The following is a 27,623-nucleotide window of genomic DNA, read 5'->3' as shown; positions in this document are numbered from 1 at the left end:
TCAGAGTCCAGCAGCCCAGACGCCTGCTCAGGCTACAGGAACAAAGCATAAACCCCCACAGGCTGGAGGCACCACAGCTTGACAGAGAACCCTCACCCCAACACTGCACGGCCTACACACTTGTGTGTGCCCACCCAGGGGCTGGTGAAACAGCGCAGAAGAAAATGCTCACAAGGGTCCAAGTGGTTTCCCCTATTTTCTGGGAAAAGGACAGGATGGAGGGCAGGAGACAGAAGTGCATCTCAGGGACTGTCACTTTGCTGTAGTTTTACTGCCACGTGCTGTCACCTGCTGGATATGGATGTGCAAAACACATGCTACCCTCGACAGCAGGGACTGAGAGCCAGGGCACAGCCCAGGAAGAAAGGTGTCCCCAACTCCAGGAGCCCCTCGGGTGGACCAGTGACATCCACTGGCATCTGGGAGGGCCAGAGAGGTGCCACCAGCCTGGCTGAGCCAAGGCGGCAGCCTCCTGTGCGGGAGGAGTTGTCTGCCTAGAAAACTGTTGAACTACATAAAAATCCATCCTTGAAATCCCAGAGGCATCCTTAGAAGGCAGCGTGGCCTTTAAATTAGAATGCTGAAAAAAAAAAAAAAAGGAAGAAGGCAGTGGGCTTGCCTGTAACTTGATTTCAAGGTAGCAAGTGTCGGTGGCCAAGGAGCCAGGGCTGCCCCAGCTGAGGCCCCCTCACCAAGAACCCGTGATCTCGGTGTGCAGGGGCCCAGCCCTGCCAAGGCGTGCATAGCCACACATGTTCCCATGGAAACTCTGCTGCACAGAATCCTCTGGAAATTTTTGCTGAGGAGGGGCCACTGCTCACACACTCGCTTGGAGCTCCTGGGCTTGGTTCCAGAGACGATTTTCGCACAGAAGTGCTGGGAGGAGCAGGAGCCCAAGGGAGAACTGGAGGCCAGACTAGGAAGAGGGGCCGGCAGGGGTCTGCCCTCGAAGGCTTGAAGGGGGAGAGAGGATGCCCTACAGTGTCATAGTGTCCTGGTGGCCAAAATGCGTCTTATACCCCAAAGGTGACCTGAGCAAGACAGCGGAGGGAGGGTAGGCTAGGCTGGGCCAGAGGAGAGAGTGGACTAGCCCAGCAGGGTTGGGCAGAACCAGTGGATCCTGGGAGGAGAGTCTGGGCTGGCTGCGGAGAGTGGGGCCATCTGGGATAAAGATTCTGCCTACACTAAGCCTGGGGGCACCTTGGGCCCAAGACTCCCCTTCTCCTGGAGCTTCTGGTTCCACTCCAGCCTCTCCCTTGGGTACCCTTGAATCATCTTCACCTCTCCCTGTCTTGGCCCCACTGTGCCCCTACCTCCCCACTCTGCTTGCCCTGCCCATCTGACTCTGAATGTGCTCCCGCCACCCCTACCCCATGTTCTGGGCAGCCCAGGTGTTCCCTAGGAACAGGTGCAGAGTCTCAGCCCTGCCTTCTTGTGGTAGACACCTCCCACTCTGTGCCAAGCAGCCTTTTCATCTTCCTCCAGAGGATACAACCTCACCCAACCTGCACAAGATCTGTGCCCTCTGAGGACTTGCTGAGCCTCTCGATGGTCACTGGAAACCCAGGCTGGTGGGGAGCAGCTGGCCCACGTCCACACTGCCACAGGGAAGCCCATAGAGTCAGACCCAGCCTGTCCTGTGCCCCCTGCCTTCTCAGACCTTCCTTCCTCCCTCTTCCAAGCAGGTGCTCGTTCAGTCTAGCCTACGTGTTCCATCTTTCCTGTCCAGGGAGAAACCTAGGATATTCTTGCCCCAACTGCCTTACATCAAAGCCCTTCTAAGATTCTACCCACCCTCACCTCCTTCCTGCCTCTCTCCTGCCTGCCTTGGGACTCAGCACCCTCTGTCCTCCCAGCCTTGTCTCAAACCAGGCTTAGCCAATGTGTATGTCCACCAGAGGGGTGCTGGGTCAGGAGGAGGTCTTAGTCCAAGTGAGGTAGGAACCAGGGACGATCTTGATTGGGAGGGGGGAGGAGCAGAAGCAAGATCCAAAGGCAGTTTTATTGTGATTCCTCAGTCACTTGGCATAGAGGAGACTGGGGACAGGGGCTCCAGAGAGACTGCTGTGGTTGGGGCCTGGCCCAGGGTCCCTGTAAAGGCCCAGGAGGAGGGGCTAGTGAGGTGGGCACCCCTGGTCTTTCTGGCTCCTGCTCTCCGGGGATCCTCACAGCCGGCCACTGCCCACTCCCTGCTTCAGGTAATAGGAGTCAGGAGCCTGCTGCATGGAGTTCATTAACCCTGGCTTCTTGTGGGGAAGGCACTAAGAGCCCACCTGGCTATGTGTGCTGGGAGGCCCAGCAAGGTCCAGAAAGGCCCGTCCACCTTAGCAGAGGGCCTGGGGACTTAAGGTCAGCCTGTGCCACTCTCCACCCCTAGCCCTTCTCTCCTGACCTACAAGTAGAACTCAGGGTGCCACCTGCAGCCCAGGAGCTGGGGGCCCCAAGGTTGCCTAGGGACTGGGACTGTGGCTCACATTCAGGTGCCCCCACACTCCCTGAGTATATCTGAGTATATCTGGGGTTGGAGTTACAAGGACAGTTAGGGGCAGTCGGAGGAAGTTCTGACCAGCCCATGGCACAAATGAGCACACAGACACCAAGAAAGCCCCAGGCCGGGGAGAAACGCTAAGCAGAGCACACAGCCCTCTGCCTGGGTGGTGGGGACCCCGAGCTGTCTGCCTGGAGAAGTTTCTGCTCACACCACAGGCTGTCCCTGGGTGACACGAGTGCTGATGGGAACACATGGAGCAGCCATGGCTTAGGGCTAGGCACAGGGGAATCCCTGTGCACAGGCACCCTGGGCTTCTGTCACCCAGAGGGCCCCATCTCCCATCCAGGCACCATGTCACACAGCTGGACCACAAGGGGAGGGAAGCAGCTGTCATGGGCATGGCTCCAGGGAGCCAGGGGCGGGATCTAAGGCAGGAAGGACGGAGAGGACAGGAGAAAGGCCCAGGTGACCCAGTCAGGACACTCAGAGGGCAGGAACTTGGACAGAAGGAGGAGGCACAGCTGGGCCACAAGAGGAGAGGCAAGTGTAGTGGGGGGTACGGCTTCAGGTCCTGTCTAGCCAACTCCCTTCCCATCCCACCACCCCTGCCTCTCTACCTCCCTGCCCTTAGGCTCCCAGCACTGAGCCAGGGCTCCCACATCAGTCTCTGGGCCCAGTCCAACCCCTTCTTGGCCACCCCAACTCCTCCCTTCCCGCCCCACCGCCTACCCTGCAGTGGCCATATGTACTTTCAGCCTGGCCGCTGGGTCACTCCTTCACTTGTCCCCACCTCGGTGCTCCTTCCTGCACACAGCAGATGAGGGACCTCTGCTGGGTAGTTGCTGGGCATCTGTGGATCTGCCAAGACAGCTGGCTGTGAGGCAGGCAATGAGAGAGCCACGGGCACCGCTGTGCGGGATATGAGCGGGGGCAGGAGGGCTCCAGGAACAAGCGGAAAGTAGCACTTTTTCTGGCTGGGCCCGTGGAGCAATGGAAGAGCCTGGTGTGGAAGGTGCTGGAAGGCCGCTGCTGTGAAGGTAAGTGTTTGGCTGCCACCCCTGGGGCCTTGGACCTGGGGCTGGCTCAGAGCAAGTCCTCTGGGGGCAAGGCTGCTCTGAGCCAGGACAGGACCCCCAGCTGGTGATTGCATTCTAAAGATTCTCATAGACCTGGTTGAATTTGCCGTCATCCTCTGTTCTATGCGATGTCCCCTGGATCACAAATCAGAGAAGAAAGCATTAGGGAAGGAAGAGAATGGGCTTACAATGATTCAGTTTCAGCCAGGGGAGATTTCCTCGGGTTCAGCTTTCCCAGGGGGACTGCCCTCTGACCCCAGTCTTGCCTGGCCAGCCCCTCCCCCACCCAACTGTCCTCTGCTTTCTAGCCTCACAGTCTCCCTTACCAGGCTGGCTCTAGCAGGGCCCTGACAATAGCAGGCTGAACAAACAGTGCCAGCCCCAGCCAAGGGAGGCCAAGCCACAGCCAAGGGAGGCCAAGCCACAGCCAAGGGAGGCCAAGCCCCAGCCAAGGGAGACCAAGCCACAGCTGAGGGAGGCCAAGCCCCAGCCAAGGGAGGCCAAGCCCCAGGCAAGGGAGGCCAAGCCCCAGCCAACGGAGGCCAAGCCCCAGACCCTTGTGTTTCTCCGACAGGCCTGCAGGTGGTGGGAAGGACATTGATCACCCATTTCACAGGTGAGCCAAATGTACACAGATCTGTTTATTTACTTAAAAGGCAGCGAGAGGGATCTTCATCCTCTGGTCCACTCTCCCAAATGACCACAATGGCTGGGACTGAGACAGGCTCCTGAACCGCAGCTTGAGACAGAAAACATAGTGCCAGCACGTCATGCAGCGCATGAAGCTGCCACTGGCATGCCTGCATCCCACATCGGAGCACTGGTTGAAGCCCCAGCTGCTCCTGCTAACGTGTCTGGGAAAACAGCCCAAGACAGTTGGGTGGATGATTCCTGCCACCCACACAAGAGACCCAAATGAGTTCCTGGTCCTGGCTTCACTCTGCCTCAGCCCAGGGCTGTGGACATCTGGGGGATGAACCAGTGGATGGAAGAACCCTGTGTCACTCTGCCTCCATGCAGCTGTGAGGGAGACCTGCAGGAAGCTCCTGGCTCCTGGCTCCTGGCTTTGGACTGGCCCAGCTCTGGCCACTGCAGCCATTTGGGGGGCGGGTGTGGAGGCTAACCCTAAACCAACAGATGGAAGATCCCTCTGTCTCTCCTTTTCTCTCTCCGTAATTCTGCCCTTTCAGATAAATAAATAAATCTTAGCAAAATAGTTAAGTGACACCCCCGAGACTCGGTCCTGATCATGACAGTGGAGCCCACCACTTTCAAGCCCTAGGTTTGGTCAACACTAACCTGGGGCATCCAGAGACCTAACACCCGTGCCTGAGGATCCTGCGCTGTGCCCAGTGGCAGTCAGGACCACTGACACGGCCGTGTGCCTGCTGGGTCCCAGACAGCCATTTCAGCATCATACTCCCCACCCTGGGCAGGTCTACAGGACGGGGTCCTTAGTTTACAGGGCAGACCCTCAGCTCAGACAGCATAGCTGCTGAGGGCTGGAGCAGGCATTCTCCACCAGGGGGGCTGGCACTCAGCAGCCAGGCAGAAATACCCGCAGGCAGGTCCTGTTGATGCCATCTGAGAACCAAGGAGGAATCAGTCAGGCTCACTGCCCAGAGCCCTGTGTACCTGGGAAACGGGGCTCCAGGAGAAGGGTGAACTGCAGGCCTCCTGCTCAATGCAGGCATAAACCTCGGTCTCCCGGCGCTGCAGGGCCTGTAGGAGACAGGGCATGGGGGTCAGACGGGGGCACACAGGGGGCAGCGCCTGGGACCCCAGAGCCTGCACTGTGGGAGCCCACAGGAGGTGGGACCCTGTGCCCAGCCATGCTGTGTATGCTATGTTGTGCATGAGCTGCTGCTCCCACAGTCACTCACCCCTTTCTGTCTGTCCTAGTCAACTCCTTTGGCCCATCTCCCCCCTGGCACCACCAAGGACCACTCTGCCCCACCTGGTTGGCCAGAGGAAGGACCCAGGCCTGCTTCTGTGGTCCATGCCTGTTCTTAGATCCTTAAGGGCCTGGCAGCCAGTAGCCTGTTGCATGCCGCCTGAGGCTACTCTTGGCATCCCTACCTTCAGCAACCAACTCAAAGCCCCTACACAGTGAAGGTTCCGCCCCATCCGCCCACACCCTCTAGCACCCAGTCAGTGTCCTCACTGGGGTCACTATCCTCGTCCACCAAGGCCAGGCCCTGCAGAGGGAACCCCAAGTCCAACCTTGGATCTCAGCATGCCCCTCGCCCTCACCTTGCCAATCATTTTCCTTTCATCCCCCTCAGCCACCTATCCCTGACCGCTTGGGCCCCAGTTATTACCTAGACACTCCTCTTGGAAGCCTAAGGCTCTCACTACCCACTTTGACCACAACCCTACCCGGGCCAGGCCTCTTCCCGGGGAAGCTGAAGGAACGGCGGGCCTGGCTACATGGGAAGCCTGGCCTCCACAACTCCCTGCACTGGTGCATCACAGAACCTTGCCCCTGAGAGCCCCCGCTGGCCTGGGACAGACACCTCCCTCACTCGGCTGTCCTAGGGCTCCTCTTGGCTCCTCTCAGATACCTCACGCTGAGCAGAAGGGCTCTGAAGTCAGACAAGACGAGGTGGAGCTCTTGGCTCTGGCATCTGTCTGCCACAGGCACCCTTTCACCTCACTCTGCCTCAGTTTCTCCCTCTACAAAATGAGGACTAAGTCCATGTTGCAAGATTAAATGAGATGCTGGGTATGCAGGGCTGTGAAGAGTCATGCCCACAGTAGGTGCTTAATGGACACCTGTAGAATGACCACTCAAGAAGGTGGTGCCCTCTCTCGCTTCCCTGTGTGCACAACCTGGACCCAGTCAGACCCTGTTGGGCCTCAGGGCAGAATCTACCAACAGCCTAAGCCAGCAGCAGTATCCCCTGCTTCCCAAGTGTGTGTGTCATATAGATGCCGGCTGGTTGCCAAGGAGGCGGTTTCCCTGGCAACAGTCAAGCAGGGGTTGCCGCGTGCAGGGTGGAGAGACAGGTGGTGCTCAGAGGCGGGAGGAGGTGGGGAGGCGGGGATGGAAGGGGAGGGGAGACATCGGGAGGCAGCAGGGCATGAAAACCCGTGTAATAAACCATTTGGCACTTGGGAGACCCTTGCTTCAGGGGTGTCAAACACAGGATGGGGCGGCCCTGGGGACCCATTCAAGAGGCCTTTAGGCCAGAAAAAGGGAGGGTCTTGGGAGAGGGGCATCCAACCTGCCTCCTCCCCAAAGAGGAGCCTATTTCCAGGAGGAGGGCAACTTGTGGGGTCTGAGAGCAGCAATACACACTGCGGGAAGCCCCAGCGTGCAGGGAGGGCCATGTCCTTTGGCAGCCCATCAGCCCCAGATGGCTCCAAGATCTAATCCATCTGACGGCCCCTAGAGCTAGATGTAGCGGGTCACAGGCAGAGAGGAGAGAAGCACCTGCTTGCGTGGCATCATGGAAGGGTAACCTCCTGAGACCTGCAGGTGGTCCCTGCGCCCTCAAGCCTGGCTCTTTGTCCTGCCCTGCACACATGAGCCCAGACTGTCAGAAGCTTCTAGAGCCAGAATCAAGGACCCTGGAGGCAGGAGAGGGCAGCGCAGGAGTAGCTGGGAGCTGGGGCCAAGGGAGGACACCAATTAGCAGCCCCGAGTGAGGCCTGTTCCAAGTCCTGACCTGCTAGCTGTATTCGCACTGGGGATGTGACCTGCACCACCTAGCTGTGATGTGCAGGGTGCAGTGTCAGCAGCTCTCCTCCCAGCTTGACCTGGCAGCCTCCCTGAGGTGCACCTGCTGGGAAAGGCTGTGCAGGCCTCTCTATGCAGTTCCCACAAGGCTGTTCTGTCTGGCATTGTATCCAGGCTGGGGCTGGATGGCCCTGCTAAAGCTGACTGTCTGAGACCCAAGATGTCCAGGCCCATTGCCCTCCTGCTTCCCGGGGAGCTCTGGTCTTCAGCCTGGCTAGGGTGTGAAGTCAGTGCCAAGAGCTCTCTGCAGTCAGACAGAGACCAGGTCTGAAGTCAGCTGCCTGGGGCCTAGGCCTCACCAGCGGGTCCATGGACGCATGCTGATCAAGGTGGGGCAATACCTGATGGACAGGGAACACTCAGGCTCTGGGACAAGGGCAAGACCTACCTCAGCCCTCTGCTCTGAGAGGCACAGGGAGGAGGGCTGGGAGCATTTACTCAACTGCAAACAGGAGTCCAGAGTGAGGAAGGTCCCTCTGGCTACAAGGATTGGGGGCAAGGACACTGAGAACAACAAGGGGAACACAGGCCAGGCAGAGGCCGGGAGCAGAGCTAGGGAAGGCATTAGGACCCCACTGGGGGGCAGGTGGGCATCAGCCCTGATGCTCCTTACCTGTCACCTGTTCCTTCTGCCTGGCGCGGGCCCCACAGGACCCAGACACCTTGCAGGGTCTGAACACACTTCTGTGGGCAGGTGATGGCTGCACACCTACTGTGTGCATTGGGCCAGGGTACAGCAGGAAGGGAGTGAGCTCAAGGTTGGCAGTGATTTCAGCAGCAAAAGGAAGCCTGAGGGGACACTGGGTGAGGGTGGGATGGGGGTGCTGCAGTGTTGAGATGGGGAGAGGCCATGCTGAACAGCAAGCAGAGGCATGAGGGAGAGCCCGATGGCAGCCGCAGGAAGGACCCACTCCAGCCGAGGGAGACAGCTCCTGGGTAAGGTGGGAACCCTGGAGTGAAACAGACAGTGCAGCAAGTGGCAACCCTGCAGGGACATCGGAGGTCAGACACAGGCCTCTGGGCCAGGAAGTGGAGTGGCCACAGGAGCATGGGAGGCTGGGGCAGGTCTGACAGGCCAGAGCCAGGCAGGGATTGGAAGAGAAGGATAGGACAACCTCAGGATGTTCGTCCTGTGCAGCTGGAAGGTGGAGTGGCTGCCATCTGTGACCAGGACAACCGTGGGTAGAGGCACTCAAAGTGGGTCAAGAACTGGGATTTGGAGTTTTGCGTCACGGGTGCCCAGGGTTGTCGGCCACCACCTTTTGTGCCTGGGCCTGGCAGCTGGCTCTTTGAGGGCCTGGGGATGCAGGACGGCGGGGCAGACTCGGGGATGGTGCCAGTGAGATGTGCAGGGACCTGGAGGCTCATGTCCAGGCAGACAGAGAAGCCTAGGGATTTTCCACATGCATGGTCCTGGACGGAGTGGAGGAGGGGAGAGCCCTTAGGTTGGCATGCTGGCCTGGTTTGCTGCTTGTCTGGGCTTGAAGAACTCTGAGTGGGCCTGGATCTTGGGTGTATGGAGGAGTAAGGTCCCAGACTGGCACACGTGCCAGGAGCTTAGGACCCTAGTGGATGGGCAGAACTCCAGGCCAGCATACCAACCTACCGGAAGAGTAGGCTTTGGAAGGCGGGGCTGGGGAACCCATGCGTTCCCAAGTGCAAGGACTGTGGGTTGATCAGGGAAATGGACAAGGAGATGTGTGGGACGGAGGACCGCTGAGGGAATATATTGCAGGTAAGGAAGGACTTCTGAGGGACTTGCATCAACCACCGTACTTGCAAAGAAGCAAGGGGGCTGAGACAGAGTGGTCTGGGGGGGAATCTGGAGGACCTTTATGGATCAGACTAATGCACCAACCAACATGGGGGACCTGAGCTGAGCTAGTAAGCATGGCTCACTGAAAACCACCACACTCCAGTCTACACTAAAGCTAGGGCTGGGGGCTTACCTGGCAGGACTAGATCACAGTACCCACCAGTGCGAGCTAGAACAGGGGATGGGTCATGTTAGACTGGGCCATGACACATTAGCATGGGCCAGCATGCCAGAGAACCAGGTCTTGGGTAGATGCCATGAGGATTTGTGGGCACACCCTACTGGGACTGCAATTTCTACTGGTTCGCTTAAAAGCTGGGAGTTGGAGACAGGCTGAGCTTGGCATGACCACAGAACCCTCTGACACACATGACTGCTGGGCTTGAGATCAGGCCAGGCTGGTCCAGGCTGCAGCACACACATATACACCCAAGAACAGGATGTGAGGCAGGCTGGGCTGCAATATCCACCAATACACACAAAGGCTGGGATGTGGGGAGGGATGGGCAGACTATGCTGGGTAAGGGCCCAGCACACACAAGAACACATGAGACCTGGGTCTTGGAGTGGGCCTGGTGGGGAAACTTGGGAAACTCCCCTGGTGGGACATAGCTCCCACTGGTGAGCATGTGATTCTGGCCTGGGTGTTAGTCAAGCTGGGCAAGGCAGCTCTACCCATCAGCAAGTGTGTGGGTTGATTCTGGAGGGGGTAGACTGGGTAAAGCCAGGCCAACTTTAGCCCACTTGCAGGAGCAGGGCAGAGTACTGGTCATTCCGGGATCAGCTATTATACCTACTGGATTACATACGCCAGGGATGGGAGCAGACCGGGCATGTCTAGGCTTCAGCAGCTGTCAACAAGAGTTGGGACTGGGGGTGGGCCTAGACAGGCCAGACTGCAGCATCTGACAGCAGAGGCCAAGACAGGGGATGGGCTACATGCTGAGCTGGTCAGAGCAACCACTGGCACGCCATAGATCTGTGGCTGGGAACGGGCCTGGTTGGGGAGCTAGGGGGATGGCCTATCTGGGTAGTGGTTCCCACTGGTAGGCACAAGACCTGGGATGGGGGAGGTGAACTGGAATGGACATGACTGCAGTGTTCCTTGGCATTGGTGTGGACTGGAGTGTGCCAGACTGGACTAGGCTCCAGCACTCACTGGTGCTTGTGAGAACCAGAGTGGGAGTAGGATGGGCTGGGCTATGTCTCAGTATCCGCTGAACCACACAAGAGCTGTGTCTGGGTATGGACCAGGTGTGGCTGGGCTATAGCACCCAACAGTAAGACCCAGAATGGGTGTGGGCTACTTGGGCAAGGCCACTGTTCCTGCCAGGACAGGAGGTGGACTAAGCAGGTCTGGGCCAAGGACCCACCAGTACGCACGAGATCTGCCACTGGGAGGAGACCTGATAGAGGAACTTGGGGAACTCCTTTGTCAGGATGCAGTCCTTGCAGGTGAGTACAAGAACCAAAGCTGGGAGCAGCTCAGACCAGGCCAGGTTATGGTACCCTCTGGAATAGATATGGGTCGGGTCTGGGGGTGGGCCAGGTTGGGCCAGTTCACAGCATGGTGAATGGAGACTCTGGGGTGGACTGTGTCAGCAAGTTGACCTTGGAAGGATTTCATCATCCTTGGATTGATGAAATCGACAATACTTCAGAACTATTGAAAACACTTGAGCAGAAGCCGCAGAGCATACTCCACCTCGGGGACCTTGAGATGTTACCGGGTGGCCATTCCCCATCCCTGGGTACTGAGGTGACTGGGTGCGGCTTCTCCCATTATCTCCCTTCTTTCCTCAGATACAGAAAGAAGAAATAGAATAGTTCAACCTTGGAGCAACAAAATCAACAGCACCTCAGAATTATCAAAACCACGTAAGCAGTACCCTCAGAACATGCTCCACATGGGGACTGTGGGATAGCATCGGATAGCCTTCCCCCATTCCTGAGCACGGATGCGGCTGGGTTGCTGGGAGCAGCTCTCTCCCTCTTCTCTCTCCACTCTTTCCAGTTACCAGAAGAAAAAAGAAGATAGGAGGCAGTTGTACATCCACTTTCCCCCACTCCTCAACCCTTCCCACCCTGACTGCCCTGACCTGGGACCGTGACTCACACAGGCTGGCTTGCCCTTCTTCCCTGCAAGGGCTAGAGGGCACCAAGTGAGGCTAATGGAATATCCCTGGGAAAGGTGGGTTCTTGCCTGCCCCGGTTAAGGGTGCTGGGAGGCCCTCCTCTGGGGCTGCAGCCTCCATGCAATTATGAAGGTTTTAGCAGAAAACGCTCCCCACACAACAGGGGGTGGAGCCAACAGGGCCACAGTCTGTTGTGACACAACACAGAGCTCCGATGTGTTAAGGCGCTAAGGGTGCGGGGCGACGTGACCTTTTCCTCTGGGGCAGCCCCTTGCCTGTGAACCTTCCCTGGGGACACATTTCTTTCCACCTTCCTATAGACTGCAAGGTGGGGGAACTTGAGGCTGACCCAGCTCCCACGGCTGGCCTGTGGCTGAGCTAGGGAAGCGCCCAGGTGCCACAGGCCCAGGACAGATGGAGGGACCAGGACTCACCGTGTAGACGGATTCAGCTACTGGCTGCTTGGGGGCGCCGGCTGGTCTTGCATCTGAACGCTTCCCTGGCACCTGCATCTGTTTCTGCGTGGGGAAAGCAGCCAGAGCCCTCAGGGCAGGGCCAAGGGCCCCCAGACCCCTGCCCTCCAAGGCACCAGCCTCTGCTGTCCCCCTCTCTGGGGAAACATGACCAGTACCTCCAGGCCTTACTGAAAACCTGTTGTGTGCCTGGAGCTAAGGAGGCAGAAGGGACCCAGGATGCAAAGGGCTGTGGGCAGGGCCACAGCCCAGATGTGACAGGGACCTCAGAAGGACCAGCCTACAAGCAAGGGGCCACCCTGCCTGCGTTGGTTCGAGGTCCTCCTGCAGGAGGTGCCTGCCTCACAGATCTGTGTCTGAGTGCTCACAGGGGTTGCTGCACAAAGCCGCACGTCCGTCACAGGCCTGCTAGGCTAGCACAAGGCTGGGCCACAGTCAGGACCGCACAGGCAGCTCCGGTGCGCAGGGAGACGCGGTTGAGATGTTCCCCCTCATCACAGGCACCACCCTGCTGACAGCAGAGCTAAGCAGCCACCACGGCCTCTGCTGATCACACACTCTGGCTGCCTGCCAGGCCCCAGCCCATTTACCCAGGATTAGCCCTTGGAGAAGGACTTCGCTCTGGCAGGAGCCAACTACCCCAGCCCCGGTGCCATCATGATGGCCCAGCCTGCGACGAATGTGCCCACAGGTCTCCATCAGCTCTCTGCTCTACATGCCAGGAGGCTCAGAGAGGGCAGGAGGCTTGCTGAGGTCACCCAGCTAGGAGGCAGGGGAGGTGGGATGAGAACTGGGGGTTGCAATCAGCCATGACAGTTCCCAGAGGTTTTGTGCAGTGCCCCAGCCCCGATTAGTGTGTGCACAGTTGGGGGCTGGGGTCCCGGGGGCCGGTGTGTCCCTCAGTGGGGCTTGTGCTCATCTCCAGTTGCTTCTAATAAAGGCCAGGGAAGATGAGCCTGGAATCACTCATTTCATGGAGGGGAAATGCACACCTGACACCCAGGGCTTCTTGTCCAGAACGCCCGCTATGCTGAGGCTTCCCCTCCTCCCCAGTGAAGGCTGTGAACTCTCCTGGGGGCCAGCCTGGGGTCAGCTCTCCTGAGGCTACAGAGCAAGGTCCCTGGAGCTTCAGGCACCTGCACACATGCAGGTCCAGCCTCGTAGCTGCCCATCTGAGATGAGCGCTGAGCACCCCAGGGTGCTAGCCCCATGGCACACCTTGGTGGGGAGGGGACTTGGGCAGAGCTCCAGGCTGCCTTGAGCTGCCTGCTGCAGCTGAGAAAGTGCCCTGGGCCAGCAGGCAGTGGGACTAGCATCTCCCGAGGCTCCTTTGCTGCCCCTGCACCTGCATGGGCTACTGAGGGCAGGACAGGGACCTCCAGCTGCAGAGGCATTTCAGGGGGTGCCGAGGAGGCCTGGGCCAGGGGTACCCAGGAGATCAGAGAGACAGCCTCCTCTGAATGCTCAGATGGGGTTGGGGTGCTCTGTCCCTTGCAGCAGGTCCACCCACACAGGGCTGCATCCCAGGTAGCCAACACTGCCCTTCCCACTGTAATGGTTAGATGAACAAACCCAGCAGCCTGGCTTCTCCCTCTGCATGTCTGCACGCAGCTCTCTGCTGCCCGAGCCCTCCTCAAGGGTAGGCAGTGGACAGGGCTCCCTAGTCCAAGACCTCGCTCTGCTCTCCTGGGTGCTACTGTCAGCAGAAGCCCCTTGGTGTTCCGTTTCTTGCTTTGTAAACTCGGAATGATAATGTAGGCTTGCCCGCCTCACACCTCGGCCGGCTCTCTGCGTCTCTCAGATCCCAACAGGCAGTTATTGCATCCCGCCTCCCACAGCTTGAGCCAGGCTCCCCCGGGGCCTTCAAGGATTGCACTTTGGGGAGGGGGAGGCAGCAGCCACGTGATGCCTCTCTGGGCAGCAGAGTGAGCACACGAGGAAGCAGCCTGGGGGTGCTGGAACCCTGAGACCAGGTGAGGGGACACAGGGCAGGGGCACTGGCCCTGGGCTGCCTGAGGCCAGGACTCGCCAGGACCTGGGCACAGGAGCGAGAGGGGAACGAACACAACTTGAAGAATGCTGAGTGCACGTGCCGTTTGCCAACAGGCAGAGGCCTCGGGGACGCAGTGCTGTTCTGAACATCCTGGGTGAAGATGCCCGGGGGGGGTGCCAATGGATGGAGGGCAGGGCATTGCCCCACCATCGGGCAGTGCTGTCCATCACCCCAGTAGGGCACCCCAGGAGCAGGGGAGTACTCTGAGGATGGAGTTGGGCTCTGACAACTCACAGAGACCCAGCAAAGGGCAGCCCGTGGGGTGGGCCAAGGGAAGGGGCCTTGGAGGTCTGGAGCCAAGGGAAGGAAGAGGCTGGGCCTGGGTTGTCAGATGCCAGGGGAGGACAGCGCCTGCCCCAGGGGGCCCACCTGAGCCCTGGGGCTACTCCTGGCAGGGATCGCCATACCAGCTGCCTTCTGTGGAAGGCAGTCTCCCTGCCTTGTCCAGCATGGGGGACTTCAGCACGGGCCAAGCTCCTAGAGTCAGAAAGGGGCAGAGCCCAAGCTCCCTCCAACAGCCACTGCCTTCCCACCAGACCATGTGCTCCCTGGTCTGCAGGGCCTGGCACACAGTGGGCACTCAGCCACAGTCTGTTTAAGTAAGGAACGCATGAGTGGAGCAACAGGCCTGAAAGGGCTGTGCAGGCTCGAAGCCTGGCAGCCTAGCAGCACACGATTCTTGAGGCCTTACTACATGCAAGGCCCCGTGCTGGAGCCTTGGGCCACAGCAGGGCACAGGCTGAGGGCCGGGGAAGCCCAGAGAGAGACATTGCGCCCAGGGAGGTGCCGACTCCTGCACTCCAGGCTAAGGGTGGAGAAGCTGCCCCCTGCATCTGCACCTGCTCTGGCTGTGCTGCGTACTTGCTGTCTCTGGAGTCAGGGGAAGGGAAGGCAGGAGCACAAACCAGAGTGTGCCAGGGCTGCAGCCTGACACCAGGGGGCTCTTAGCTGTTCCTTCCCCACCAGGTTATTGGCTCAAGACAATCCAGCCTGGGGATGCTAATCCCGGAAGCTAGGAATGCTGAGTGTGGCGAGAAAATGTGGCTTCCGGCACCTTGTTCAAGGCACCCATGACGGGCCAGCCAGGTGAGCCCTGGTTTCTTGCAATGATATCTAAAGGGGGCCTGCTAGCCACAGGTCACCCTCAGCCCCCGTGCACCTGAGAGACCTCCCTGGCAGGTGGGGTGTGTGTGTGAGGAGGTGCCGCACCACAGGTAAGCGTGTCTCATACCTTCTTCCAGAGCAGCAGGAGCAGCACCGTGCCCAAGACACTCAGGGCAGTCAGGAGGCCAGTGAAGCTGAAGAGCAGTGCCTTCTGGGGGCTCTGTGGAGGTTCCTGGTACCCTGAGTCTGCAGGGAAGGCAGGGGAGCCAGACGTGAGGTCCTGGAGCAGGCGGGCCTGCCCTGTCGCACAGCATCCTGGATGTTCTCCTTCACCCCAGCCCCCTCACACCCTTCCAGGCCTCCGGAGTCACCCCCCAGGTCCTTGTGCCCATGCCTGCTTGCTAGGTCTGCTGATTCTCTCGGAGGCCAAGTCCACAAGGCCCACTCCCTTGGTGGCCCTGCCTCAGAGAGCTGGTTGGTGATGACACGGGCAGACAGGTATGTCCCAGGACCCACAGGTGGCAGCACCTGCACTGGGTGAGGGCACAGCTCTCCTCCTTCTCCATCCTTCCTCCCTTTCCCCTGGCTGGCAAATCTCTAGAATGTGAAGCACATGCCAGACCCCTCAGGGGGGTCCTGAGCCCTTCCTGGGCAGATGCTAGCTCTAGGGGCATGGCCTTGGTCATCCTCACAGGGCCTAAGTCCAGGGTCACATGTAGGCAAGTGCTGGGCTTGGGTATCAAACTCAGGTCTGTAGGATTCTGCCCCCTTCCCATGGGAACCACAGAGGCAATTAGACAACCATGGCCTTGGTGATGAACTCATTTCTAACATTCAGGGTCATCACTCCAAGGAGAACGAGGGGAATTCCAGGACTCTCTCCCTGAAGGATGTACTTAACCTTGGTCACCCCCACTCTGTGTTGAAGGGACATTGAGACCTGGGGGCCGAGCATCCCCTTGTATCACCTGCCAGAGGTGATGAGAAATGGATCCAACATCCCAGCCTTTCCACACACGGCTGGAAGCCTAGGTGCACCTGTCAGCCAGGGGCACTCTGGGGATGTTGCCTGTGGGAACTCATTCTGCTCTCCATATTCAGGGCTCCATACCCTGCTGCAACCTTGGTCCTAGAAGAGCTGCCCAGAAAACCTCACCTCTGACCAAGATGAAGGTGCCTTCACCATGCACAGCGAAGCCTGCCCAACGGACAGAGCAGTAGTAGGTGCCAGTGGCTGACGCATTGGGCAGCCTGGTGGTGACGCGGCACTCCAGGATGTGGGTCTGATTGTCTTTGGATGGCACGGGTTGGCAGGTGAGTGGCTTCTCAGAGCTGGTGCGGCCCTGGAGATCCATGTAAGAGTACCTGAATGTGAAGTCCTTGAGCTTGAGGGTGAATGGGTAAGTGAATCTGCAGTGCAGTGAGACCGGTGTGTTGGCCAGGGAAACCATGATGGGGGGGCCGATGTGGGTCACCCATTGTCCTCCTGCAGAGGATGAGAGCCGCAGGTCACCTCGGGCTCACCCAGCGTTCGTGTCCCGTGCTCTGATCAGGTGCCCCACAGTCCCTGTGCGCTCCCGTGCACAAGGGCTGCAACAAACATCTTGCACACACAAGACCGCACTTCTCCCGGTGCAGCCGGAGACAAGGGGAGACCCTCACTGTGTTCAGGGCAGGAGCCTGAGGGTCAGCAAGCTCAAACTCCCAAACCCTCAACAGCTACTTGGCAGAGCTGCACCCTCTCTACCGACCAGGGCTAGGAGGCCCAGAGCCAACTTTCCCCAGCTCCTCCTTCCCACAGACCAAGAATAAGATCCCAGGTCTGGGGCAGCCCAGAGGTAAGAACACGCAGTGACAGAGGCAGGAAAACAAAAGGAAAAAGGCAGAGAGCTTTCGGGCAGCAGAGAAGGGAGTGGGGGAGGTCTGCCCGGCACTGGACTGGCAGCAGGAGAGTCCAGGCTGCAGGGCACTTGGGGACTGGTCATTTCCCCATAGTAGAATAAGTAATGCCCCCCACTCCCTCCCCACAACCCAGCAGTTTTCCCAGCCACACAGAGGAGCTCTGCTGTTTCAACTTGACCATGACGTTCAAGCTCTTAGCAACCCCCTCTGCCACTCGTGCTCATCAGAGGAGATTCACAAACAGCCTGAAATCCACCTCTCACCCCGCCTCCAAATCCACAGCCCTCCTTCTTGGGGCCTCTCACCCTCCTGCCAGCTTCCCTGTTACTGCTGTGACTCTGGCCTGGGGTCATAAGCCCCCTTCTCATCAATATCCCCAGTCTCCCAGGCCCTGCCTCCCACCACCCCATCACAGCAGCCAGTGCTGAATGGAGGTCACGGCGAGCAGCCAAGAACACGCAGGCTGGGTTGTTAACCGGCAGAAGATCATGCATTTGAGACGCTCGGAGGAGCTGCAAGATTTATTTTGTTGGGGAAAAAGAGGCGCGGGCCTCCTGCCCGGGGTGTGGAGCTGGTGGGCAGCCAGGCTGGGCTCTCTAGCTCCAGGCTGAGCCCCAGTCCTGGGAAAGCACCAGGAGGGCCAGGAGACTCCCTCCACCAGGTCATTGCTGGCAGCTCTGGCCTAGGGATAGTTAGAGCTTCCTGGCCCTAAAGGGATGGCCCTCCCCCGCAAGAGCTCCAGGCACTTCCAGAGAATGGGAATCTAATTCACACAGTGCTCACTGGTGGGATATCCGGGAGCTGGCACCTGCAGGCTGCTGCTGGACACAACCACACCACTGCTGTTGTGTTTCATGCTCACAGTCGCCGCTGCTTTGGAGGGATCACGCACAACAAAGTTAGAAGATGCTTATTTGGGGATCAAGACAAAAATTGAAGTCCATGCATAGTTTTTCCATAATGTGCATTTTTCATGAACTTTGGAAGCAAGGAGTTTGTATTCATTTCATGCAAAACTAGCATGGGATCTTGTTGCAGTTAAGGTGCAGCAATGCCAGTACTGGAATGGGGCGGGGGTGGAGTGGCAGGGTGTGACGGGGTTCACCAGGTGGATTGGGAAGTTCAGGAGGCCGGGAAAGTGGGATGCAGTACGGATGGCTAAGATAGCACCATTCCCTTTGCCTGTAGCACCCCCATGCATGCAAAAGCCACCTCCACTTGCAGCCTCCATCTCCCCAGCCGGTCGGCTCCTACAGAAACCCCAGACCTGCTCCGTGGCCACAGGCCACCTTGTACCTCCTCTTCCCGCCTGGCTGTCACAATGACATTGTGAAGCAGCAGAGCAAGTGGTCCCTGGGCTGTCTTTGCTCAGCCTTAGCTGGGTTGGAACCTGCCCCTCCCCACACTGCAGTGGAAGAAGGCCACAGTAGGGGGCTGTTCCTCTTCACAGCATGTGTAAGGGGCCCTACAGACCCCAGGGAGGGCAGCCACACTGTCTGCACGAGGAAGCCGCCTTCCTGTTTGTCCTGGCAGGAAAGCATCCATCCCGATGTCTGGAGTCCTTCTAGAAAAGGAATCTGCTAGTGCAATTAAGTTGATCTTGACAATTCTGGAGGAGCCCATAAAAATAGGCAGCTATTGTTCTCTGCTCTTCTGGGATTCGTTATTTTAAGGTCAGAAGGGGTAGGATCATGAAAATGCATGGCCCTGGCTGGGGCTGCCTGTGCTGAGCCTGGTCACAACAACTCCCCATCTGGAGACAGGGCGCTGAGAGCCAGGCAGGAAAGGAAGGTATAGCCACACTGGAGGGGCTGCCTCCCCCCGTCCTTTCCCTTTCCAGAGCTGTGAGCACCCCAGGGCAAGTGCCTGGCTCCAGCCTCTCCTGGACCCGTGCCTTGTGGGGTGCAATGGAGGGACCCAGTTCCCAAGTCTCCAGTTGTCTGCCAAACAGAAATGACCTCCGGCGCTGCAGATCAACGTGATTTCAGGTCCCCACATTTCTTTCCAACTGTCACGTGTTTGTGTTTCCCATGCATGTGAGGATACATTCAAGTTAGGTCACAGGGCCAGCCAGGGCCTGCATGGAGAGGTCCCCCTGGCCTGGCAACACCCCCAGGTCAACAGAGCTATCAGGGCAAAGGAAACTTGTTAAGTCTGCCCAGACAGGTGACCAGGAAGTATGCAAAACAGGGAACCTGGCAGGGGCAACCACAGCAATTCCATCAGGCAGCTATGGCAACCCCTCTGTGCTAACACCAGTCCTGGGGGCCCAGTACTGGGCATGACCAGCGGTCAGGGCTGCACAGCAGCAGGAGCCGGATGTGACAGGGCCACGAGGTCTTGGAGGTGCAGGATCCAGGAGCAACCAGAAGGCAGCAGCAGCTGTGGGAGGCCCAAAGTCGCAAGAATTTGCCCAGTTGGTGACATAAGCATGGCTGCCTGGCCTTACAGTCACATGGAGGCCACAGCGCTGGGTGTGGAGAGCTGCAGAGGCCTGCCCAGGCCCAGCCTCCACCACTTGCTCTGGGCTGGAGTAGACCCTGGGGTGGGGAGCGCCCCAGCCTGGCCCTAGACTCCTTGCTGGGTGTGTGCTGTGCCCACAGGCCTGTGCAGGAAGAGCCCTTGGCCCATAGCTGGTACACAGAGGCTGCTGACTGGCGCTACAAACTTACGACCACATGCGTTGCAGGGCTGAGAGCAGGGAGCAGGTACTGCACCCACCCCTGCCGGTCAGGGTGTATAAGGCCTGGCAGCTTCACTCTGGGCCACCCACACTGACAATCAGCCCCACCCCACCATGGCTTGATGCCCCCACCCACCAGCTTCCACCCAGCTCCCTGCTGCCCCGCCAGGTCCCCTGCCCCCAAGGAGGTCCAGGTGAGATGACTGGTTAGGAAATACAACAAGGATGGCTGGTGTTGTGGCAAAGTATGTGAAGCCTCCACCTGCCACATCAGCTTCTCCTAACTCCCACAGCACCTGACTGTTCTAGCTTGCTGATGTGCCTGGGAAACAGCAGGTGCACCTGCCACCCACGTGGGAGACTCAGAGTTCCTCAATGCCGGCTTCCTCCTGGACCAGCCCCCGCCATTGCAGTCATTCAGGGATTGAACCAAGGGATGGGAGCTCTGGCTCTTCTCTCCCTCTCCTCCGTGTGTGTGTGTGTGTGTGTGTGTGTGTCTTTTAAATAAAATACATTGAAGAAAAAACAAAAAAAAGAACCTAAGAAACTACGACATGTCATAACAGATTTACTTGACTGCTGGTTCCTGCGTCATCCATGTTGCTGGCTTCTTCTCCCGGGGTCACATATCTCAGCTCCATACCACCCGTTACCAGGTCCCTGGCCTGAAGGCTCCAGACTCCGCATTACCCTGTCCCAGTGGCCTCTAGCCCTGACTCCCTTGTCCCCACGAGTGCTTTGGGGTCACATTGGGCTTGAGCTGCTCCCAGGTCCTGGCTCCCGCCCTGAGTGACCACCCCCCCGGGTTTGGCAGCAGCAGCTGATGGGAAAGGCTGATGCTCCCTGGAGTTGCTCCCCTATTATAGGTGAGAGAACTGCAGCTCAGAGGTCAGAAGTTTGCACAGCTGGAATGTGGCGGAGATGGGTCTCCCCAGCTGCCCACCACACCCTGTCACCTGCTGTCTCTTTGTATCTTTTCTTAAAGCTGTAGCTTTAAGAAACCCCTCAGAGAGAAACCTCCCAAAGGCAGGCAAACACCCTTCCAAGGGGAGTCAGAAATTGAGACCCTAAGATGGATTACCTGGAGGGCACACATGGCCAGGGACAGAGGCTAGTCCCGCACAGAATTATATTGCAGGACTGCCATTGTCATTTGCACTGAGCAGAGCAGCAGGAAGGGGTCCCCAAGACCCATGTGACAAGGCCAGCTAACGAGCTCTCAAAACTGCTTTCTCGCTGGTCCACATACCACCACCTCCTGGGTGGACACCTCAGCCCACTCTGCACTCCGCCTGGAGCCCCCTCCCCTCACAGGCTTGGAGCGCGTGAGGGGGCCCCAGAAGGCACATCAAAGGCGTCCGTCCCGGCTTAGGTCGATTTTAAAGGAAAACACTGATTCCCCAGCCCCTGGAAGGAGCCGTTCCCACGCTCCACCTGGTGGGCCTGGGGCGCCCTCCCCGATTTAGTATCTACATTGTATCTATTTTCATTTTATTTGACAGATAGAAAGACAAGCAGAAATCTCCCATCTGTGGATTTACCCCAAAAAGGCCACGACTGCCAGGGCTGGTCCAGGCCAGAGCCAGGAGCCAGGTCTCCCGTGTCGATGGCGAGAACCTTGGCCCTGAGCCTCCGTCACCTGCTTTCCAGAGCGTATACTGGCAAGAAGCAGGGGGTTCGGGACCACAGCAAGGATTAGAACCCAGGCACCTCTGGGTGCCTTACTTGCTGAGAAACACACCTGGGGACAGGGTGGTTGGTCCTACTCCCAAACCCCAGAGTGAATCCCAGGTCAGCAGCCCTGGACGCGGGCTTCCCTCGCGGGCGCGTGGCCAGGTGGCTGCCAGGGGAGCAGCGGCAGCGAGCGCAGCAGGTGCGGGAGCCACCGTGGAGCAGTGCGTCTCACAGAGCTGTTAGCACCAACGAGGCCTTCAGCCTGGCTGTCACATCTTTCAACACTTCCCAAGCACAAAGATGCACAGGGACATGACTCGCTTTGGGGCCATTTCCACAGCCTGTCCACGTCTGTTCTCACACCCCCAGGCCCCAGATGGGGACACCCAGCAAATGTGGAATGCCCAAGATCTGGTCCCAGGAATGGTTTTTGAACAGTTGCCTCCCTTTGGGCTCCTTTGGCAAGCTGGTGTACAGGCTAGACTGGATGAGGAGAAGGCTGGCTTCTCCCTGCCCCCTATGCCCACCTTCCGCCCCCAAAGAGGAGCATCAGGACAGCGTGGGGACGGCAGGAGGCACAGTGGACAGGGCTCTGCTTCTTGCCTCTGAGTGGAGGTGGGTGCAGTGGGGTGAGGGGAACAGGCCCACCCCTCCCCAGGTGCTTCCTTCCACAGGGAGCCCACACCCACCTGCCCAAAGCATTCGGGGTAGACTGAGTCCCACAGCTGGGAGAAGTCCCTGGGGGTGCAGAATCTAGCAAACAAGGGCAGGGGCTTCCTAGGGAAGGTGACCCCAGTCGGACCCCTCAGGGTTCTGCCATCCCTCCAGCGTTATAAAGGTGAAGCCAGCTCGCCAAGGAAATCCGAGCCACCCTAAGGCGGGATCATGAAGGCGGCCGGACTGGACTTGCACACTGCTCTGCCACCTGACATCACAGCTACGGGCCCTTTGATGTCTTGCTTCACTGACTCTTCAGAAGCTCTGTGAGGAGATGAGAGTTGGGGGAGGGGGCGTGGAGAGGGGTGTGCAGCTCAAGAAAGCTCCTGGGTGAAGCTCCAAGAAGTCGTGACCGAGCTGGGGCTCTCTGGGCTGCCCTAGAGGCGGGAGGGGGAGTTCCACTGTGCTGGAAACCTGGAGCATCCCTGTGGGCTTCTGAGCTGGCCACCGACGTGCTCATGTTTACAAAGAGGACAGAGAAATCTCAGCCTTCCGGAGGCTTCCTGGCAGGCCTTGGAGTCTTCCCCAGCGACTCCTCCCCGCCTCCCTTTGAAAACCCAAGGCTCGCCTGTCAACACTCTCACTCCTTCCCACGCGCGAGGCCGACCACTTTCATCCCGACTTTCTCTGAAATCCCCACCTCTCCCCAGATCCCACGCCCGCGGGCACAAAACTCTCCCAGCCTCCTCAGGCCCCCTCACCCACCCCCAGCGCCCCCATCCTTTGCACAGCTGGCCACAACTACTCCCACCCCACTCCTGCCCGCTTCCAGCCCTGGCAGGTACTTTCCTGTAGGACTACACAGAGGCCCCTACTGCTTCTGGCCTTGACCTCTGACCCTCATGACCCTCCCTCTTTGACCTCCCCTCCTCCTCCAGGAACTGCACACTGCCAGCTGCCTGCACACTGCCACTTGCACACTGCCAGCTGCCCCGTTTCTCCTTTCCCAGGGAGGCTCTGCCGTGGTGCACACACCTCAGGGAAGCACAGGTCACACTCTGGAGGAGGGACTTAGGGCCAGAAGCGGAGCCACAGAGAAGGCCACGCAGGAGCTAGACCTTGACAGCAGGCAAGAGGACACCTTCCAGGGACTGGGCATCACCTAGCACAGGTGCCAGGTAGGTGGGGCACACACCGGCCCAACACTGGGTGAGCCGTGTCCGCCTCATGCACACCCTGTCCCCTGTTCTAAGCCCCTCCCTTCCTCAGAGGCCTGAGACAGGTGGAGGCAGGAGGGGGGCAGCGCAGCCAGCACAGGCCCTGGCCACTCAGCTGCTCGCTAGGTGACCAAGAGCCCCTCCTTGCAGCTTCACGCCACCTCCCAAAACCAAGGAAACAGCCATGCATTCACTCCACTCCGCAGGGCGCCCAGACGTCTCTGCATCCACACAGCGGCCAGCACACCTGCAGCCTGTGGCAGGCTGCCCGGCTGGGCGTCCTCTTCTTGCCAAAGCCCAGGGAGGCAGCAGGTGATGGCTGGAACAGTTGGCTCCCGCCACCCCTATGGAACTGAGTTCCTGGCTCCTGGCCTCTGCCTGGCCTAGCCCTGGCTGTTGTCGCCTAGCCCTGGCTGTCGTCAACATTCCGGGAATGAGATGGGAGATCTCAGTCTCTGCCTTCCAAACAAATAAATTAGTTATGCATTTTTATATAAAAAAAACAAGGGTGGGCATCTGATGTAGCAGCTAAGATCCCATTTCAGGGCCCAGCACAGTGGCCTAGTGGCTAAAGTCCTCATCTTGAACACACTGGGATCCCATATGGACGCCGGTTCTAACCCCAGAGGCCCCACTTCCCATCCAGCTCCCTGCCTGTGGCCTGGGAAAGCAGTGGAGGATGACCCAAACCCTTGGGATCCTGTACCCATACAGGAGACTGGAGGAAGTTCCTGGCTCCTGGCTTCGGATCAAAGCAACACCGGCTGTTGCAGTCACTTGGGGAGCGAATCATCGAATGGAAGATCTTCCTCTCTGTCTCTCCTCCTTTCTGTATATCTGATTTTGCAATAAAAATAAATAATTTTTTTTAAAAAGATCCTACTTCAGGGGTCTACATGATGGCTCAATTAATCAATCCTCTGCCTGCATGCACAGGCATCTGGTATGGGTGTTGGTTCACGTCCCGCTGCTCTGTTTCCCACCCAGCTCCCTGCCTGTGGCCTGGGAAAGCAGTCGAGGACGGCCCAAAGCCTTGGGACCCTGTACTTGCATGAGAGACCCAGAGGAGGCTCCTGGCTCCTGGCTTCAGACTGGCTCAGCTCCAGCTAATGCCACCACCTGGGGAGTGAGCCAGCAGACGGAAAATCTTTCCATCCCTCTTCTCTGAAAATCTGCCTTTCCAATAAAATTAAACAGATCTTTCTTTTTAAAGATTGTATTTACTTTAACTGGAAAGTCAGATTTACAGAGAGAAGAGAGAAGGAGAGACAGAAAAAGATATTTCAGCTCCTGGCTCACTCCTCAAGTGACCACAATTGCTGAAGCTGAGTCAATCCGAAGCCAGGAATCAGGAACTTCTTCTGAGTCTCCCATGCGGGTGCAGGGTCCCAAGGCTTTGGGCCATCCTTGACTGCTTTCCCAGGCCACAAGCAGGGACAGCCAGGTATGAACTGGCACCCATCTGGGATCCTGGCGCATGCAAGGCAGGGGCTTTAGCTATTCGGCTACCACGCTGGGGGCAACAAACCATTTTTAAAAAAAATCCCATTTCATATCGGAGTCCCAGGGTTCAAGTCTTGGCTTCCTATCCACATTCCTGCTCACACGCAGCTGGAAGGCGTGGAGGGGCTCAAGCAGGTGGTCTCCAGACACTGGGAGACACAGCCCGGTCACGGGTGAAACGGAGCCAACAGCTGCAAGGTCTCTCGCTCTTTGTAGCTCTTCCTTCGCAATACATGAAAATAATCAAGAAAATGTTTTTAAATAATAAAAAATAAAATCCACTTAAAAGGGGCAGGGGTGGCTCCTCCAGGCCCCCAAGAGCCATGTCAGGACCACGTCAGGTGCCGTACGTGGCCCCCAAGCCCAGCACCACAGCACAGAAGCAGACAGACAAGGAATACATGTGAAATGTGGCCGCAGGCCAACCCAACCACGCTACGGACAGGTGTTTGAATTCTGTGCAATTTCCATGCATCATGAAACAGTCTTGATCATTTTAATTGTCAAACAACAACAAACAGTCACTGATCACCCACAGGCCCTGCAGAAAGAGGCGGGGGCAGTCCTGGCAAGAAAAACAGCCACTCCCGGGCCTCATGGGCACGTGGGTAGACCGCGAGAACCAGGGGCCTCCCTCCAGCTCCCCCAAGGCCAAGTGCGGGAGTGAAAGTGCAAGTGTAAGAAACGCAGTGAGTGATGACCCCACAGTCTGGTGGTAGGAGGCAGTGGAACCCCTGAAGGGAGGAGAGGCCTCCCACAAGGAAGAAGGCATAACACTGAGGAAGGGGTGACCCTGAGGTCAGAACCCCTACCTGCAAGCATTCAGAGCAGGCCAGCATGCCGTATTCCTCTGCCTTCCAGCCGCCCAGCCTTCATCTGCGCTGTGCCTGCTGCCTCCCCCACCTGCCTGTCTCAGCCTGGCGCTCGGTCCAGCAGGTGACCAGAGGCTCCCGCACATCTAGCCAACACAGGATGTGGTGACTGCTGAGCTAATGCGCGAGTTGGGGAACCTGCGTCAGGAGCAGCTGCCCACCAGATGCTGCAGGAGCGGACCACTCGGGTCAGAGTTACACACAGCTGGCCACCTCTGGGGCAGATGCTGCAAGAGGGGTCCACTCGGGTCAGCTCCGGACTTCCTGGGAGCATGTTCCTGTGATAAATACTCCCTGCCCAGAAGGACAACAGGAGGCCAGAATCCGGCGACCTGGCCCTGGCGAGGCTGACCTAGGGATGAGGCTGGCCTTGGCCTCTAGACCCAGGGCCTCCATTCTTGGTCCTTGAAGTGCTGGTAGAGGAGAGCAGGTCCCCCAGGGGGTGCTGAGAGGGTGGCGGACAGTGGGTGCCCGTTAAGGGCTCAGTGAAGCTCATGATAACCAGGGAAACTGCTAACAAACGGGTGCTGGGGGCAGCTTCTAGACGCCTCATAGAAGGCCAAGTGAGGTGCCATGTCAGGAGGTTAAGCCATCCGCTGTGATGACAGCTCCCACATTGAGTCCTGCTGCTCCATTCTGATCCAACTGCCTGTTCACGCTCCTGGGAAGGCAGCAGAAAATGCCCCAAGGCCTGGGCCCCTGACATCCACATGGGAGACCCGGATGGGGCTCCTAGCTCCCAGCTTGGACGTGGCCCAGCCCTAGCTGCTGTGGCCATGTGGGGAGTGAGCGGCTGGAAAATCTCTCTCTCTCTCCAATAAATAGATACATAAAATCTGCAAGGAAGAGAGAAAGGAAGGAAGCAGGGAAGAAGGGAGGAACTCTCTGAACTCTACGGCAGAGCAAGCGGCTCAGCTGGCCCAGGTCACTCGGGAGGGAGAGGCTGAGGATGAGATGGGACGGGGCGAGGGGTAGGGCTCCAGCCCCACATTCCTGGGGAGGGGCACTCCTGGGGGTTCCCTGGACAGGAAGAGCTTGCCCAAGCCCATGCAGACCCTTGCCAAACGTGGCATGAATCCAGGTCACCCGTGTCTTCAGGAAAGCTGGGACCAGGAAGGTGACCCAAGCATCAGGCCTTAGGCAGACCCGTCCCACCCCCTGCTCCTGTCAGCAGACCCTTGGGTGTGTTTCAGGAAGTTGCGGGGGGTGGGGGGCCTTCTGTTAAGAGGGACAGTTTGGTGTCCAAGAACACAATGCTCCATTGGGTGCCCCAACCCTCATCTCTGCTTGGGTGGCTCTGCCCCTCCCGCGGCTCCAGCCCATAGTACCTGGGCAGATTCTCAAGCCCCCCAGCCCCGCACTCCTGACCACATAAGGCCCACCTCCCTAAGGGTCAGGGGCACAGACAGGAAGGCTGGCTAACCCAGCAGGGAGAGGTCTAGGCCGACCCCACCCCACTCACCAGGAGTCCCCTGGCCTAGGGAGCGTCAGCACCTCCACCGGCCCCAGGGCCTCCCCGGAATGGCTGTCCCCTCGGTCACTGTGCTGGGCACTGCCTTCGGCGGGGGGGGGCGGGGTTACCTGCTAGCCGCGAGGTCCAGGGTGATGGGAACAGCGCCAGGAGCACTGCGGCCACGAAGGGGCTGGCGGGGCACGGGGACCGGCTTTCCATTGGGGGCTGCCACGGTCCAGCCCTCCTTCCTCTTGAACCCCAGGGAGGGAGCAGCCAAGTTCCCCTTCAGGGCCCCACAAGGCCCCTCCCCACTGAGCTTGTGTTTCCTCCTCCTCCCAAATCCTCTCCTTCCCCCCACCCCAGGCCTCACAGCAGAAAAGCAGGAGGGGCCAGGGTTGTGGCCAGGAGTGGGAGGGGTGGGGGGCGGGCAGTAGGGACCCTGCAGGGGAGGCCACAAGCTTCTCAAAACACTCAACTTCCCCTTGCCTCGGAAGGGCCTGCCTCCCCCAGCCCCCCCGCCAGCGGGCCTTCAACCCGGAAGAGGGCAGGAGTGCTTGGAGGATGGAGAAGGGGCAGGGGTGTAGTAGGCAGGGAGGGGGAAGGGCAGGAGCCATCCAGCCCAGCCCAGGGCTGCCTTGCCCAGCCCCAGCTAGAGCCCACCACCCCCTGGGGCTGCCCATCCTGGCCCAGTCCCTGGCAGAGGCCCAGGTCCCCCGCCCCTCCTCAGCTGCCCCAACACCAAACTCTTCCACCCCCAGGCCACGGGACCAGG

The 27,623-nt window shown here is 58.7% G+C and overlaps 1 protein-coding gene across 2 annotated transcripts; it reads right to left on the bottom strand.

Annotated features, from left to right (window-relative positions):
- Positions 1-1,983: 1,983 nt before the first annotated feature.
- NFAM1 (NFAT activating protein with ITAM motif 1) lies at positions 1,984-27,140 on the bottom strand. Of its 2 annotated transcripts, none has more exons than XM_058673233.1 (6): positions 26,980-27,140; positions 16,047-16,376; positions 15,018-15,136; positions 11,695-11,778; positions 5,203-5,289; positions 1,984-3,702 (listed from the first exon to the last, which is right to left on the bottom strand). In XM_058673233.1, exons 1-6 carry the CDS (start codon positions 27,068-27,070, stop codon positions 3,643-3,645), a joined length of 771 nt encoding a protein of 256 aa, XP_058529216.1. In that variant the 5' UTR covers positions 27,071-27,140; the 3' UTR covers positions 1,984-3,642. The 2 variants fall into 2 exon arrangements, with proteins under 2 accessions (XP_058529216.1, XP_004589784.3); XM_004589727.3 differs by having other exon boundaries at positions 16,047-16,373.
- Between the last annotated feature and the right edge of the window lie 483 nt (positions 27,141-27,623).

The sequence above is a fragment of the Ochotona princeps genome, chromosome 15 (genome assembly GCF_030435755.1).
Source record: "Ochotona princeps isolate mOchPri1 chromosome 15, mOchPri1.hap1, whole genome shotgun sequence".
NCBI lineage: Eukaryota > Metazoa > Chordata > Mammalia > Lagomorpha > Ochotonidae > Ochotona > Ochotona princeps.
This window is presented reverse-complemented; position numbering and strand designations above follow the sequence as displayed.